At 47.3% G+C, this 16520-nt stretch overlaps 1 protein-coding gene across 3 annotated transcripts; it reads right to left on the reverse strand.

Annotated features, from left to right (window-relative positions):
* Positions 1 to 1063: 1063 nt before the first annotated feature.
* On the reverse strand, positions 1064 to 4161 carry LOC144175636 (uncharacterized). 3 transcript variants are annotated; one of them, XR_013323666.1, is made up of 4 exons: positions 3277 to 3853; positions 3052 to 3168; positions 1877 to 1987; positions 1064 to 1144 (listed from the first exon to the last, which is right to left on the reverse strand). XR_013323666.1 is itself a non-coding variant. In XM_077704696.1 (4 exons), the coding sequence occupies exons 2-4, from the start codon at positions 3203 to 3205 to the stop codon at positions 1077 to 1079; spliced, it is 333 nt and encodes a 110-aa protein (XP_077560822.1). In that variant the 5' UTR covers positions 3206 to 3418; positions 4054 to 4161; the 3' UTR covers positions 1064 to 1076. The 3 variants fall into 3 exon arrangements, 2 of the variants coding, with proteins under 2 accessions (XP_077560822.1, XP_077560816.1); XM_077704696.1 differs by adding an exon at positions 4054 to 4161 and having other exon boundaries at positions 3052 to 3418; XM_077704690.1 differs by having other exon boundaries at positions 3052 to 3853.
* Between the last annotated feature and the right edge of the window lie 12359 nt (positions 4162 to 16520).

Raw genomic sequence — 16520 nt, forward strand, 5'->3', positions numbered from 1 at the left:
TGACGTCATACAGTGGCGGCCGCAAAACTGCAGGTGATGACGCTAATCAAAAACCCGTGATGGCACGCGCGTTTTTCGCATCTGCTGTGATGGCACGTGGTCTGCATTGGCCCGCCCGAGCTTGCGGCGGTGACTGGGACGCGGGAAATTCGAAAAGTAATTTGTAAATTCGTGTAATTAGGTGTTATTTCCCGTGTTTAATGTTTAATTGGAACACATTTGAGTTCGTGTTTGTTCAGGATGTTTGTCTTCCATTGGTTTTTGAAAGCCTAGCGTTACTCTTTTGCCATTTTGACGAAGTTGAAGATGCCATTGACAGAAACTGTCTGGCGAAACGAGATCACCGACAACAGCAGCGTAGGAGAGCGTTTCCGGTTCTAGAAAGGGCTTTACGACGCCACCCACAACTGGCCGGTTCACAGGGCACGGAGTACGTGTCGTCACGCTGAAAGCGATTTCGCTAGTTCTGGCAATCTGAGGAAGCTCGCGGCCGGGGCAATTAAAAGGGATTTTCGTTATGTTTCCGGCCACCGATGGCTGCCAAAATTGGTGGGATTGATTTCCACAAATGAATAAAGCCAATTATGTCATTTTTAACGATTCTGAATTTGGTGTCAGTACTCCTTTAAGTTTTTATAAACTTAGGAAGGCGTATTGTTTTAATATTTTTCACACAATTTTAACCACTTCCGGTGTAAGTTGTGCGGAATAGCCAGTGGTGGCGATACTTGTTTTTACGTTTTTTCAATTTTCTACCTTATTTTAAAGATACGCATAAGAATGGTATATTCGTGTTCTCTGTAAGCTATCGATCTAGAGCAACTTGTATTTTGCCTTCAGTGTCCCTTTAACATGTTGCACGCTTACACATGGTCTCAGAAGCCAAGATAGGCAGTTTTTCATACCGTTTGGACAGCCTGGTCAGTTGTACCGGCAGCACACTGTTGGTTGCTCGTTGAACAGCTCCCATGCACTCCCCTAGCTGAAAATATACGCATCGTGTTATAAACTTGCTTCTGCAGCAGATGTGCAGAAATACTTAAACCTGTGAGCTTTGCATCGCTCCCCATACTAGTTCACTTACTTGGTTCATCAGGCATAGATGTTGAAAAGTCCATGGTCTCAGCCTCCACAGCACATGCACCTGTTAAAAAAAAAAAAAACCATTACTGAACATTTGTTTTTTCTCCCTCCTTGCTCATGCCATCATTTTTATTGCTGGTTCATGAAAAAGCCCCTTGCTGGAGTTTAGAGTAGGGAGGGCATGGAAAAAGCAGTAGTACAGTAACTTAAAAAAAAAAAAGTTGCCTGAAGGAGGTGGAAACCGAAAACGCTGGTATTGAGATTTCGCTGCACGTAAGAGACCCCCATGGTTTACATTAATCCATAGCCCTCCACTGCAGAAGGCCTCATGACACAGGTGTAGCATACATACGTAAAAACCCCAAAGACAATTTTTAAAACAAATAAAAGTTTCAGGCTTGAAGTGGGGCTCTCGTGCATAAGACACGATGGCTGGTCACCCCAGATGCCATTGTGCTCTGCTCAACCAGTCCGGCTATTTCTGCACGCTTTCTGCAATGTGTGCACGGAAGGTTAGAAACTAATCCTGGAACGCCTTCACCCAAATTAAGGGGGATGAGTCAAGGCGCGTTAATGCAACTATGGTGCTGCTCCACCTGAACTAGTTCATGAGAATGACTTTGTGAAACCAATTTTTATGTGAAGTACTTTAAGCATTTAAATTATTACTGCATGCAAGTGCTTTGCACCGAACTTGACAACTTTAATTCAACACCCACTAATAGCTATGTTCTTGATGTACATGAAACGGCTGCTGCGGCCACCATGTTCTTGTTCTGAATGCGATACCTACCTGTTTGTACTTCCACTTCCACCGTAAGCAGTGGCACAACGTAGCCATCCCCTTGCATGACGTCAGGTGAAGGTGCCCTCACTCCTGAAACTTCAGCCGTGCTTGGGGTTGCTGGAAAGGCAACAACACATCTCAGCTGTGGCACAATGGTCCCTTATATAGTTGTGCTAGGAGTGGCTGTTCTGCCTCACTAATCTAATTTTCATGACAGCGAAATATAAGTACACTTGGGATTTATAAACTGGCCTGCAGCCCAAACCACGGATGATTTGTCTCAACGAATTTATGTGATTCTGACTTCCCCTTCATTTTTAAAGGAGTACTCACACAAAATTTTTACGTTGTGTTTATATTGCTTAGATTGAGGCCTGCTGGCCTAACAATCATGAAACAGTAGTTAAAATGCGCATGATAAATAATGAAATATAATGCAACGAAAACCGCTGCCTTTGGCTGCCGTCGAGAAAAGCCCGGAGGGCACGGGCGGCAGAAACTACGGCGTGATGTCATGTTTTCTGCTGAACAGGGTCGGCGCTATCACGTGCGCCCATGCGAAAACCTGTGATGCTCCATCGGCGCGCCACATGCTCGCACCCTGCCATTAGCCAGGCGTTGTTACGTGACGTCACGGAGTTGGGGAGCACGCGGCTCGTTCACTCTACCGCGGTGTGATGTCACACGATGTTGATTTCGGTGGAAGCCTCCAGCACGGTTGCCTTGTCGGCACTGCAATTACTATCAAATCAGAATATGTTGCACGCGACGCATGCTGTTCATACTTTACGAAGGGTATCCTGGTAGGTAAAGGAAGCGAACTGTGCTATAATATCAGCACCGAAAATTGGTGCCAGTACCCCTTTAAAAGGTATATGGAAAGGGTGATTCTAGGCGATTCCAATGAAATGACATTGCCCTACATGAAGGACTGGATCTTTACGCTCCTCCTCACAACAGCTCACTAGGTTCGTGATGACGCTTCTAATGTGACTCCACATGTTAGGAGAGAGTCAGATTAAATGCCACGGTATCTCATGAAGGAAAAAGTCATGATTTCACCCTGTTTTTGTTTTCACTTGTCACTTCTGTGTGCACCAAGGTTAAAAGTCAATCTCTCATACAGTCGACATCACACTACGTATGAAAATCAGTGCTTGCGCCCCCCAAGAAATACTTACTCGGGTTGTTCTGTAGAACTCCGATTGCAGCTCCAGGCGTTCGGGGCTGCACAACACACACCTGGGGAACACAGACCTCGGGTGGGGCTCCTTGAGCGCCTGTGATGGCTGAAATGCCTGAAAGCACAAAATGTGCTCCAAAGTTACATCTCATTGCGACGATGTGTAGTGCTGCATTCCAAAGTGTAGCAAATGACAAAGTACTATGTGCATCACGCTACACACCATTGTCTGGCTTCTGGGCGATTATGCTCCTCGATCTCCCCCGTGCATTCTCGCAGGCTGGGATGGTGGGCACCGCGTTCCACTTCAGCAGCTTTCGACCATCAGCTCGGTGTCCTTCATACTGGTCAGCTTCAAAGTGGTCCTTAAGAAAAATAAGTCCACATGACGATGGCTACTCAATCAAAGATTTGCAAGTAACATTTAACATGAACACAATAACTTTTCAAACTGCTTGGTACGTGGAAAGAACACATTCAAATATAATAAGGGTGAGGTAAATTTCGATTCGAAGTTTACATACCACAAGTGGCATTGATTGATTGATTAAACTGGCAAATTCATAAAATAAATATTCATGCAGTAAATAAAATGACTCCGCAGCTATGCGGCAGTGATGCAATTGCCGCTTCAACGATGCTTTATTACGGGCAACGAGGCGTACGGGTCTGATCGCACACGCAAGACTTCCATGCGTTCATTTGGTGTCAGCGAGCAGGACATTTGGATTAGTGTCACTAAAGTTTCGCTGCTTTGTTCAGCGGCTCCAGCTGCACAACACTATCTTTTGAGGGAAGCGAACCACACGAAGCGGGTGCGTACTCTATACGGGCGGGGCTACAAAAAGTTTTTTTATGATCGCGCCAGCACAGTAATGTAAGGGGGAAAGTTGCTCCTTAACGGTAGTGCTTGGCCGACTCCGATCGCGTAGCCGTACGTTTAGGCTCTGGAATTTTCACTGCGATGGTTGCATTACAGCTGTGCTTGAAATAAACTCACCTCACAGATCCTCGATGATGGAGTAGGCTTAAAATCGTCGCGACCGACGAGTTGCAGCCACGCACGGAGTCTCTCACCGGCCTTTTTTCCCAAGGGAAAACGCATGAGCTGCTTTCCATCGTCGGGCTTGTTGCAGCAGTGGATCACGGAACAACAAGGCATCGCAAAAGGCTCATCAGGCGGCGAAAAACGTGGAAAAAGCACCGTAAACAGGAGCTGAACGACTGCGACGGGTCGCTTCAACGTCCGCGCAGCAGAGGCAAGCCACAGGGCAGGCACGGGCAGGCCGAGGCGCGTCCAGAAACAAAATGGCAGCGCCCATGGGTAAACAAATGTCACGTGGTACAGACCGACCAATGACAATCGTGGCGGCACAAAACAATGAGAGAAAAGAGTGTCGATACTCTAAAAGCGTTTATTTAGTGACACTATCACTACCAAGCTGCGGTCCTCCATTCTATCCCACAGTTGCCCCTTTGCCTGTTGTATTACTTCCCCGACTCTTTTTCCGGGAAGCTTACTCACCTTCACGCGTTCGTCGTCTCCCACCCTCCCCTTAATCACCTCTCCCACCCTGGCCATGTTGGAGTCCCCGACAACTATGACTTGGCGCCTCCTCTCGCCTTTAACCGGCCCTTTTGCAGGTGTTCGGGGGCTACTGTGGTTGACCACGGCAGCAAACGACCTGGCTGGCGATCCACCACTTTCCGGCGAAGCCTCGGTGCTTTCTTTGCGACCCGAGTCCGCTCGGCGTTGACGGACACCGCTCTTGCGAGCAGCATCAGTCGCTCCCTGTGGCTCTGCTTTCTTGCCGGCGTGCCGCTCATCGTGCTGATGCCGCGCACTCACGTCATCTCCTACCGCCGGAGTGACGAGCTCTTCCACCCGCTTTTCCAACTGGGCCTGCCTTTCTCGCGCTTCGCCCAGCTCGGCCATCGTGCGCACCAACTGGGCGGTCTTCGCCTGCCCCGCCTTGTCAAGCTCGGTCACTCGCGCCTCGAAAGCCCCCCGCGCTTCCCTTTCTTCCCTGAGGTACCCCTCCAGCTCCTTCACCCTCGCATTCAGCTGCTTCTCGAGGCGTTCGAAGCCCTGTCTTGCCCGCTCGCAAGGCCTACATTCGAAGGGCGCCTTCTTAGCGTCGGCCACACGCTCAAACTCGGTCTCTCCCAAGTAGCACCAGCGCAGGCACTCTTGGCACTGCACCTGGTCCTCGTCCCCAGTGCCCTTTCTCGTCCTCGGGGCCATCGTTCGGCCAACCCCTAGGCCTAAGTCGCCCCGTCACTCAAACAAAGCCCGCTTAGAATTGTTTTTTTTTCGAACCGAACACCAAAAAGCCTGTCGCGTCGCCCCTGTGCTGTCACCCACGTTGCTCCTAATCCTCAAAACATCCCTCTCGCTGCGCCAAAACACAACCAGAAAAAACACTAACTGCTACCACGTGGCTTTACTACTCGTTACATTTATATTCCTGTTAACTCACGCTAACTGCTCTTTTACCTGCTAACCTCTATTACTTAAGTCGCGTCCTACTTCTGCAACATTATCACAAACAAAGGAACGAAAAAAAAAATCAAAAACTTAGCGTTTTCGTCTTCCGCGCTGTCACCTCCGCTGCCGCTGCCGATCCCAAGATCATACGCAAGTTCGCACTACCCATATAGCGCCATCTATGAGGTTCTGTCAGAAACACTTTCGAGCTCCCGAGCTTGCTTGGTGGCGGGCTGACGCGACGACCTTCGTACGAACCAACGTTAAACGTTGGTACGAACGGCAAAGTACCTGGTTTCGGTCACAGCAAAGTTTGCGCTGTAGTCATGGGCGTGAAATTGATTATGGCTGCCCACAGGGCCGTTTACGACAAGTTTGAGCATTTAATCGAAGCAGGAACAGAAATTACGCGGGCAGCCGGTGCATAACATACGGTGTTGATCAACATATCGTATGTTGTGTCGGGCCGCCCGCGTCATTTTTTTTTATTTTACTTTTGAGTTTTGTGTAATCAAGTATGTATCTATAGTAGCCTCAAGCTGTCCATTCCTGGGTATCGCCAACTCTCTAAATAATATCCCACGTCGGCTTTATTCGCCTTAAGATTTTTCAGGCGCCAGATTGCCCAGATCTCGCATATATAGCCTCTCATGGCTGCAGGAGGTACAATGTCTCCGTTTCGATTCCCGGCAGCCAAGGCTGCGTTGAATTTACGATGAAGACGAAAAATTACTGTGCGTACCAGATGTTTCGATCAAAGGTCCTTGAGTGAGGTCTAATACGCTGCCCCGTGTAGCGCGATGTGGTTTCGGCGGCGCACGTAACACCAGTTTTAACTGACTACGCAGCAGTTAACTAAAGCATGTTCTACAGGAACTCCTGAGTACAAACGGGAGAACATGCACCTGTGCTCATATGTGTTTGTACACCTTGCCTCGAGCTGTTAAAGTTGGCTTTTCCGCATGGCGGGTAAGCTGTGCAAGAAAGTCACCGGGGCTAAATGTGATAGTAAGAAACGCTTCTGATGTAAAGCAGCTAATCCATAGTGTTTACGAAACTCTTAAGGCACATTCTTTTGCAGTGTGACCTTTAAACGTTTCACATCCGTCCTCCCACTCAGCCTTATTTTAGCAAATAAAGGCGCTTTCAACATGCAGACACAGGAAAAGGAAACCGGAAGATGTATAGAACTTTTATCCTGCATTCTTTCACGTGCATAATGTCACATGCTAGCAGTGCCGTTTGTCCAACAAGGTTTACGTTGTGCATTGAAGCAGATTCTTACCAAGCTCCAAAGACTCGCCTAGGCAATTTCACATCACGAATGGTAAAAAAAAATATCTAAATTATGTGGAAGCAATGCCCATCTCTTCATTATTGACATTTTCTAGTTTATCACAGCTGCTGCAGCCAAGCATTATGTTATTTATAAACTATAAAATACAGAAAGAGGCCATTTCTAAGCAGAAGGAAATATATATTGATTAGCATCTGCATTGTTTGAATTGTATGTTTTCCAACTGGCAGGGCAACTGCTATTATTTCTATGCCACATAAGATGCCCATGATTTTGCTCAAGTATGTGGACTCTTAGGTGGTTACATGCTGATAAAAGAATTCTGTGCTATCTTCATTCATACCCTGCAACTCGTCCGTGCCCATGGTGAGCATGCAGGGTGCACGTGTGACGCTTTGCATGATAAACGTCAGGCAACGTCAGCTCAGTTGTACTGAGAAGATGTCTACTCCAGAATGCTTAAATAGCTGAATCAGTCATGAAAAACAACCTGAAAGAAAAGAAGCACCACCTACCATAAAAGAAAAAGAAGACAAGAAGAAACGAGTTAACTATTTTAAATTGTTTTCAGGTTATCCAAAAATAAGTCTGCATGCAAAAGGTCCAAGAAAGGCTGTTGTTTCTTACACTTTCAAGAAGACATCAACACTGCTATTGTTTTACAATATGAAGTAAATTTTTATTACACCACATCCTCAGCTTCAATTGAAGTTGTCCTTTCTGGGTGACCTGTAAAACCAAAGGTGCAATACAATTAGCAATACGGCTATGTTGCTTGTATAAACGATAGAAAAAAAGCACAAGAATAAACATGGCAATACCTAGAACCTTTGTTATGTTTTTTCATTGTGTTATTTTTGTCTTATGGCACAATTTGAATTCTTGAAACCAACTTTCGTGAAAACCTATTGAGCACGATTTTCCATACCAACCATTACTACATTAAATGGCTGCACAATACTTTTTGCCTGAATGTAAATGCGGCTAAGAAATTTACTATTATTTTGAAGCAGCCAGTTTTTATGGCCAGTCACAGAAAATGGGAGCAGATGCCGTTGGTGCAGGGCTGCATGCGACCACACCGTGTGAAGTGTTGTGCAATTTTTTTGCAAATCTGTTAGCCCGACAGGACCCACACCGAATGCAGAAGCTGTCGTAGTTTTTGTTATAAATTGACGTGAACCTTTTTTCTCCTCACTTAGAACTGATCTTTTTTTTGCTGTTTGGTCACAGTAAGAACTACATTTTTTTAGGAAAAAGGAACTGCCACCCAAATAAATCCAGTACTTCTGAGTCAAAAGAGCAATGCACAAGATTAGAATCATACTACACAATGGGAACATATACATGTTGCCCCCCTCCCCCCCCAAACCTGCACCCTCCCCCATGCCCTCTCCCTATTCTTGCCCGAAACAATGGATTTGCCCCCTCAAGATAACATTCTGCAGACGCCCATGCTAATACATACGGAACCAGTAAAGTGTGCAGCTGGTCGAATTGGTTCTCAATGCATAAATACAAGGTTGCTTCAAAGAGAAACAAGGCATTGGTGCCATCCTGGTCTGTTCCACAACTTTCACTACAACCTGGAACGATGTTTTGGCCTTGAGAAAGATTCAGTACACTAATTATACGGCACTAGAAAGCGGATACAAGCATCATCACTGACTCCCCCCATCTCCTATTATTAGCTTCACACTTGTTGATTAAAAAAGTGCTTGTCCTTATGCGTTATCGCAATTGTAACAATGCATGAAACGACATTTAACAAGGTAAGGGGAAACGCGCTGAAGATATCCAATACACGTTCGCACCGTTCAGTTGCTCGGGCCGGCTGAAGGAACCACGCGACATGCATGCATGCTCGCGCATCGGGTGGAAAGGCTGGTGACGGAAATATAAGCTCGGCGGTCGACGCGGGTCTCCAACTTCAACATCAGTATAGCAAGCGTTTCGGGACAAACCAACGAGGCCAGAAATACCTACCTTCAGACTGGGCAAGCCGTCTTCGAACCACTGCGGCGTGTTGACGGCGCGATGGGGAAGTTGCCACGCCAACTTGACGGCCCTGGCGCGAACCGTGTGCATCAGCCCGGCCCACGATTCAAGACTTGCGCTTTATTACCGTGATTTGTCGCAACGGGGGTCGATCCATCCATGGATCGGTCAAAAGCGACGAAAAGCAGCAATGTCGATCGGCCGAACGCTTGAGACCGCGTAAAAACAGTAAAAACATAAAAAAAAGTGCTTCTGACAGCGTCCGTAGATGGCGCTATATCGGTAGTGCGTATAGCAATTTCCGGTGGGACTTCACTACGTAGTACATATAGCATCGTCCTTGAATTAAACCAGTGTGCTTGCTACAATACGAAAAAGAGCGGAGCCGGCGTCGGCATTATCTTTTAATTTAGGTAGTACTACACGCTATTTTTCGTCTTAAAAGCATTGTTAAAAGCAATATTCAACGTATTCAACCAGTGGGAACCTTGTACGCTTGATTAGCCTGAGATGATAAGCTTTGTTTGATGCTTGCAGAGCGGATAGACGAACACAGTGCCACTCTGCCTTGGTCGGTAAGAAAACCATAAGGTAAGCGGCGATGCGTTCGAGCATACGAAACATGCTCGATCAGGCGTCGAGCACACCGTGATGCGTAAATAAAAAGCAAAAAAGAAGCGAACACATCAAGTCACGCAGTAAATCCTTTGACGATGAAATAGACGATCGCAGGTTCGGAAAGTTGGGCTGGGAATCTCGCACGGTTTCTCAGCACCTCGCAATACAACGGCTTATGAAGCACACGACGCACTTTCATCACAGTCACCACCCCCACCCACCCAACCCAGCGCGGGGTTATGTGGTAGCACAGCTCAGCGAAACTTTACGGAGCAGCAGTTACAGCGTAGCACAGCTTGTTAATCGCACATAGTGCGCGACATTTTTCTTCGCTCAGCGGATCGGCTAGGCTAGAGCGTTACTTCGCAATGGATGCGGGCGTGGATTCGAGAATTTTTCGGCGCCTAACGTAATTATCTCAAAAGCGCATATGTTCCCGTTTACAGTTTAGAAGTTCTACAGGTAAATCGTCAAAGTTATTTGGGGCAGCTCCGTTGCTGCCACTGCCACTGCAAAGCGTGCAGCGGATGTGACGGCGGCGCGCCGCCGACGTCAGAGATGTCAGCGGTCCCGAAGGCCACGCCCCCGTTGGAAAGTAGACGAAACGTAATAGCGCGGCCCGCGCATGTGACAGGCCTGCTTTTTATGGATTGTGGCCCCCTGCACACTCCCCATCAAAAACATGATTTTACAATTTCAAGCCAGCTTGGGAGTACAGGCAGGCTGCTTTATGCAAAGGCTCGTACAGAATGAAATCCCCGCAGAGGGGAAATTAACATATGTCCCCATATGAATTCATTGCCTCGTGCTGCTTTTCATTTTGCTTATCTCTTGTGCCCCACTACGTTTCGAAAATATGAACGGTGCTGACACCCCAGAATGACATGAAAAGGAGCACACAGATAAGCAAGACTGAATGTGAATGTGAGAACACTGAGCATCTGGCTCCTAAGCTTTGGTGGAATATTTTATTTTTACATGTGTGATGCCGGGAAGTCGGATGGCATTTTTTTTGTAAAGCTTTCTGATTATTAATGGCGGGTGACACTAAATTTGACCTCTTCCAAAGGGTGGTGGTGTTCCACAGATTTTTCTGAAGGTCATTTTTTGTGATCTAAAGAAGCAAATGTTTTGCATGTGAGCAGATAAGTAGTTAACGGTCTAGCTGGTACATGTTCACCCCTGCACCCTTGAAAATACCTTGACAGGGCCTTGAAAGTGCTTAAATATCCTTTAATTCTTGTATTTGAATCCTGTACGAACCCTGTGAATGAAACTAGGCCCTTTTGTGTCACGGTGGCTTTGTGCGCATAGTGCAGTTGGAATATATAGCTCGGGAGTGGTGGCTTCGTGTTAAATTAAAACCTCTAATTCGGCCCTCGTTTATTCGGAAGCTTCGATATTTCGGCGTTCCCACTCCCTCTCTTCAAAAACGTTTCTCTATGGCTGCGGGCCTTCACTGTATCGGCGCAAATTTCCACACGCACCGCTTAATTCGAACCAACGCCTGTGAAGTTCACCTTGACTACATTGCCACTGGTGATGGCGTTTTCACCAGCCAGGTAAGCACGAGATCCACGCCCTTGGTATGAGGGATTGGGCATCCGACGAGGGCCCGTGCAGTGTTGTACTCCCGGCTGGTCGTAATGCTGAAGCTGCGGATGCTCTTGTTGTTCTGGAAGAATTTTGCTGTGGTGCTATACTCTTGCAATACTCTTGCTCTTCATGGATTGTTGCACGTCCAAAAATTTGCTTTTTCTGCCCAGCTATACCCGCCAAAAGACGAACTAACATGACCAATTCTTCGCAAAGTAAAGGTATGCATTGAATTGTAAACGTGTTGGTCGTTCATTCGATAATTTTACACTCAGACCTGAGTGTCAAAGAGAAAATATTTGAACTGGTTTTAGCTGGTCTCTGCTGGTTTCTGCTGGTCCCAGCTGGGCCGCTGCTGGTTTCTGCTCTGCTGCTGGTCCCAGCTAGGCCACTGTTGGTCCCAACACGGCTTCAGTTGGGACCAGCAAGGCTCCAGTTGGTCCCAACTGGGCTGCTATTGGGACCAGAAAGGCTTCAGTTGTAACCAGCTGGGCTGCTGTTGGGACCAACAAGGCTGCAGTTGGGACCATAATGGCTGCATTTGGGACCAACAGTTGCTCCCAGGACTTCTTTTGGTACCCAGATGGTCTCTGCTTAAGGACCTACTGGAACTAGCAAATCATTAGCCGAAGGTCATCTAGGACGTCTACAGCTCAACTTTGTGCTCTTAAAACGAATAAATATAAGCCTGGTCCCAAAACAATTGGGGAGCTGCAGTGTGTGCCCACTTCGGTCCTTGAGTCCTGGTTTTATAGCTATTTCTAGGCATAATTACTCGCCGAATATTCTATTTTCTAACCAAAGGGAAAGAAAAACGGACCCTCCCCAGACAACGCACATACATCCTAGGTAAGTGCTAGGGATGTCCCACCTTGGAGTTTGGGAACTCCCAGGGACATCCCACTTAAGTTCTGAAAACATCCCAAGTGATACAAAAAAGACCTCGCTGGGATGTCCCAGACTAGGACTTTGCTGGAAGGTCTGACATCCCATGCAGAACAGAGAAAGGAAATTTTTGGGATGTTCTAAAAAGGTGCTTGTAGGTCCTTTGTAGGACACGTTTGATTAATGCTTGTTATTATAGCTCAACATTCCATTGCAATGCAGCTATTCCTCTACTCAGGTGCACAATATTAGAACTCTGCAAAACCTTGCAAAACCATTATTGGACGAATTTCGTACATAACAACGATCAGTGGCAAAATCAAGCAGCACTCAAGTCTTAAAGGTAAATTATACTCTTCTAACACCACAAATAAAAGTTCTTTATAGCTTCATGCATGACTTTGCTTCTGTTTCTGACAATAAAATTCGGCTAGCTGAAGCAGAATTGTGAAATTAAGGTAGCACGAGTTATGCACAGAAAGATAAGAATCGTCTCTTCTCTTCTACATCAGAAAGGTGCCATGCACCTGAATAATTCATTTACAAAATATGGTCAGCCTAATCTCTAAGCAATTTATGGCATAAAGAATGAGGTCTGAAAGTGCTGTACTTTCCTAAATACCAAAAGGTGAAACATCCCAGTGGACCACAGACGTCCATCGAACATCCGTTGAACATCCGGTGTTGGACATTTGGACGTCCGTCAGACATCCACAGAAAGCCAGCGGACGTTTTACAGACGTCCGTGGGATGTTCCGATGCAAAGGAATTGCTCATCCTACGAACGTCCGACAGACGTCCCAGCCTGATTTTCCGACATCCGGCGGATGTTCAAAATCGGACATTTCCAAACCGAAATGTACAGGGGACGTCCAGGGGATAACAAAATGCGGATATTGGATGTCCGCCAGACGTCCGTTTCTGGTCCCAAATTTTTCGAATCAGGGAGAACCTGTACTTGCTGTAAGCCTCAGTGCCTTATTGATAACATGCCTTGAAGCACTACTCCAGCTTTAAGAATACTTGATACAAAAGCCCCTTCTGTAGCTTGTTTTGGCACAACGCTAATTATAAATGCTTGCACCATGCACTCTGTGGATAGACAACTCCCCACCCTATTCATATGTCTTTCCAAGAGCACGAACAGTGATGTTACAGAAGTATAATACAGTGGAACGTTGCAAGCTTATCGTCACGACTTTTCAATAAGGACTATGCATACACTCCGGGCTTTGTGTCAGCATAAATATGAATAAGTTGTAGTAGGCAGTTACCAACTCGGTGAACAGGATGCTATAACATGACAGCCCGCAGTGTACACATGGTTCCGTATTGAAAGCGGTTACAATAATAAGCTCGCAACTTTCCACTGTATTATGCTACTGCAAAAATCACTGCTCCCACTCTTGCCAAGAAAAATATGAATAGGGTGTGGAGTTGTCGGCCCACACAGTGCGTGACACAAGCATTAATAATTAGGGTTTTGTCAAAACAAGCTACAGAAGAGGCTTTTGTATCGAGTATTCTTAAAGCTGGAGTAGTGCTTCAAGGCATGTTATCAATAAAGCACTGAAATTTAGAGCAAGTACAGATTCTCAAGTTTATTATAGAAAACTGAAACCTACACTATTAAGCTTTATGAATCTACACCAAGTATGTTTGGGATATTTCCATTAAATTTCCAAAACAAAACTTCCAGCAATGCACGCTAAAGAACAAACAGCTTGAAAAAGTGAAATATTTTGCTGAATGGAATAGATCTGAAATATGCTGAATGAAATAGATCTAGCACACCGCAGATTACATGTTGCAAAGTATGGCATCCAAACCAGAAGAAACGAAGTCGCAAAGCTTGAAAATTCCTTATTTAACGCTTTATAACCTCCAATGTAAGTACAACCTTTCACATGCCCATCGTGCTTCATGCCAGGAACATCTTGGCTCAAAATTTTCCCCAACTCCTCGGTCAGCACCTGCAAAACCAAAGCAACAATTTCATGTTTTTGTCCTATATACGGCTACATTATTACACACAAAAATAATTTTAGCCTGCTTTTGAACTATTTTGGTTGGATCGACTCTACAGCTAATATAGTGGCATGCCAACAAATACCAACGATGTTTGAAGTACTTTTGACTGCACCCTTCAAAAATTTTACGAGGCATTGGGGATTCTTTTGTTGTGGTTTTATGTCGGATAATGCTTCTGTCATGACTTCATGGCGAACTCAATTTTTGACTCTTGAAAACCTGTACAAAGCCAAATGATAGCTGAAACTGGTAGGATTCGCGGTGATTCGCTAGATTCCCTCGATCTCACTGACAAGCTGCACTGTCTTGCGCACTAGCATAGCAGTTTGTGGCTAGGGTACTGCAGAACAAATGCCTAGCCTAATTTAAAAAAAAAGATAAACTGTATACCTCGGTTGCATTGAGCAAAGCTGTTCTATGCCCGCCGAATATTCTACAATATAAACATGCGTTTTCACCAACGCGCTTTGACGGCATCTATCAATTATGAGGTGTGCGCGCCGTAGTGGAGGCCGCCGGATTAATTTTGACCGCCTGGGTAGTTTTAACGTGCGCCTAAATGTCGTACACACGGGCGCTTTCTCTTTTCGCCTCCATCGCAAAAGCGGCCGCCGCGGCCGAAAATCGAACCCGCGTCCTTGGGCTCAGCAGCACTACGCCCTAGCTACCGAACTACCGCGGCGCCGGGTATTGACGGATACGTGCGTCTACAAGCGCATACAGCAAGCACGGTTAATATACACGCTTCATGCTCACGTCAGCAAAATGCATTTACTTCGCCGCGTTCGCCGGCATAAGCCACACTTTAGGGCACCTAGAGGAAAAGCTGCCCGGCCAGCTCGTGCATTGAAACCGTGCTACACCCGGGCGCTGACATGATGCCACCCTCACAGCGTTGCCCGCTGCCTTTTTGCCTACTAGAGTTGGCGGCAGTAGTCGGTATTCACCTAGTAACCAACGCATTCCATCATGGCCCAAATGTGCTCGTTTTGTGATAGCGTGCTCGTTTTGTGATGTTATGTGATGAAAAGAGTTAATCCCGATCAAATTTGCCAGGTTGGATAGATTGCGCGACGAAGCAAGTACGCGTGTGTGTGTGTTGTGCGCGATTGTGCGCGAGCATGCGGGTTTGTGTTGTGCGCGCGGGTGTATGAGTGTGTATGTGGGCAGGAGGGTGAACACGGGGGAAAAGGGTCTGTTAACCGTCCCCAAATCCTCTCCTCCCCGCGTCCCGTCAACTCCATGCCACGGCAACGGTTTTGAGGCTCGGACGACGAACACCGGCAGGCACCGGTGGCTGAGACACTCGCTGCAATGGGCAAGGCGCGCGTAAAACGGGCCAAGGCGGACGCGAGCACGGAGAGTGGAGAAGATGAGGAAACATTGGTAGAGAGCACAGGTTGCGGGGAATGGTGGGAGCTGAGTAGAACTCCCTTCAAGACCAAGGAAGAGGCCAAGGCGACACTTAGATATGACTGCAAACAGTGCACCAGGCTCACCTTCATACAGGAGACGATGACGCAGCGACTTAAACGGATCAGCGAAGAATGGGAGCTACGTGTCCAGGGGTTGGAGGCCCAAATGTCGGGTGCAAACGAGGCCCATGACCTTACAGTGGCCAAGCTCGAATCTCAATGGCAACAGGAAAAAAAGAGGGAGGAGCTAGAGGACCAGGTAGGAATGCTGAAGGGGCTAGTCGCCAGTATGCAGCACAGCGGAGTCCCAGCATCAACCGCAGGGTTGCAGGAAGTGCAGCGCCAGACCGAGAGGAAAGAAGGCGAGACAGTTTGCGGTGCTCCTTGGGTAAAAGAGATCGGCGCACCTACTGGAAAAACCGCTCAGACTGCTTTGGGCAACGCCAAGGAAAGCAGCACGGAATCCCTGATATTAAAGGAGGACAACAAGCCTCAGGACAGCGCAGAACTGGGGATGAAGGAGAGGACACGGGAAGAAAGCAGAAGCGACGACCCAGAGAGCCAGTCACTGCTCATGAACAACAACGAAGAGGAGAAAGGGAGGACAACTCCTGTAAGGTCCCAAGGCAACGGGGAACCAGCAGAGGTAACCGACAGTCCAATGGACTCCGAAGGGTGGCGGTCAGGACGAAGAAAGAGGAAGCGACGGATCCGGGCTCAGACGCCGACCCAGGTTCAACCAAGCAAACAGCTTGAGACCCAGAAGCAGCCGCAAGCCCAAATAAGCCAGTGCCAAAACACTCCAGCTCATCCAATTAAACAGCATCATGTTGGGGGCAGCAACCTTGAAGTCCGGCGCAGAGCGCTGGTTTTGGGTGACACCAACGCGCACAAGCTTAAGCACCGAGCCCTGAGGTGGGCTAAGGGGGATAGGCGCCTGTGGTTCTATACCAAGGAGAGTGCAACGCTGGGGGAGGCGGCGGAGAAAGTTGATGAAGAGCTGCGAAAGCACACCAACTGTCAGCACTTGGTTGTTCTCCATGCAGGCCAGTTTGATCTCGTAGATGACTGGGACCCCCAGGTAGAGGTGCAGTGGCTGAGGGAAAAGGTTTGCCAATGGGTCCAACAGTTCCCTCAGA

The sequence above is a fragment of the Haemaphysalis longicornis genome, unplaced genomic scaffold (assembly GCF_048455015.1).
Source record: "Haemaphysalis longicornis isolate Haplotype H1 unplaced genomic scaffold, Haemaphysalis longicornis Haplotype H1 scaffold_1, whole genome shotgun sequence".
NCBI classification, from domain to species: Eukaryota; Metazoa; Arthropoda; class Arachnida; order Ixodida; family Ixodidae; genus Haemaphysalis; species Haemaphysalis longicornis.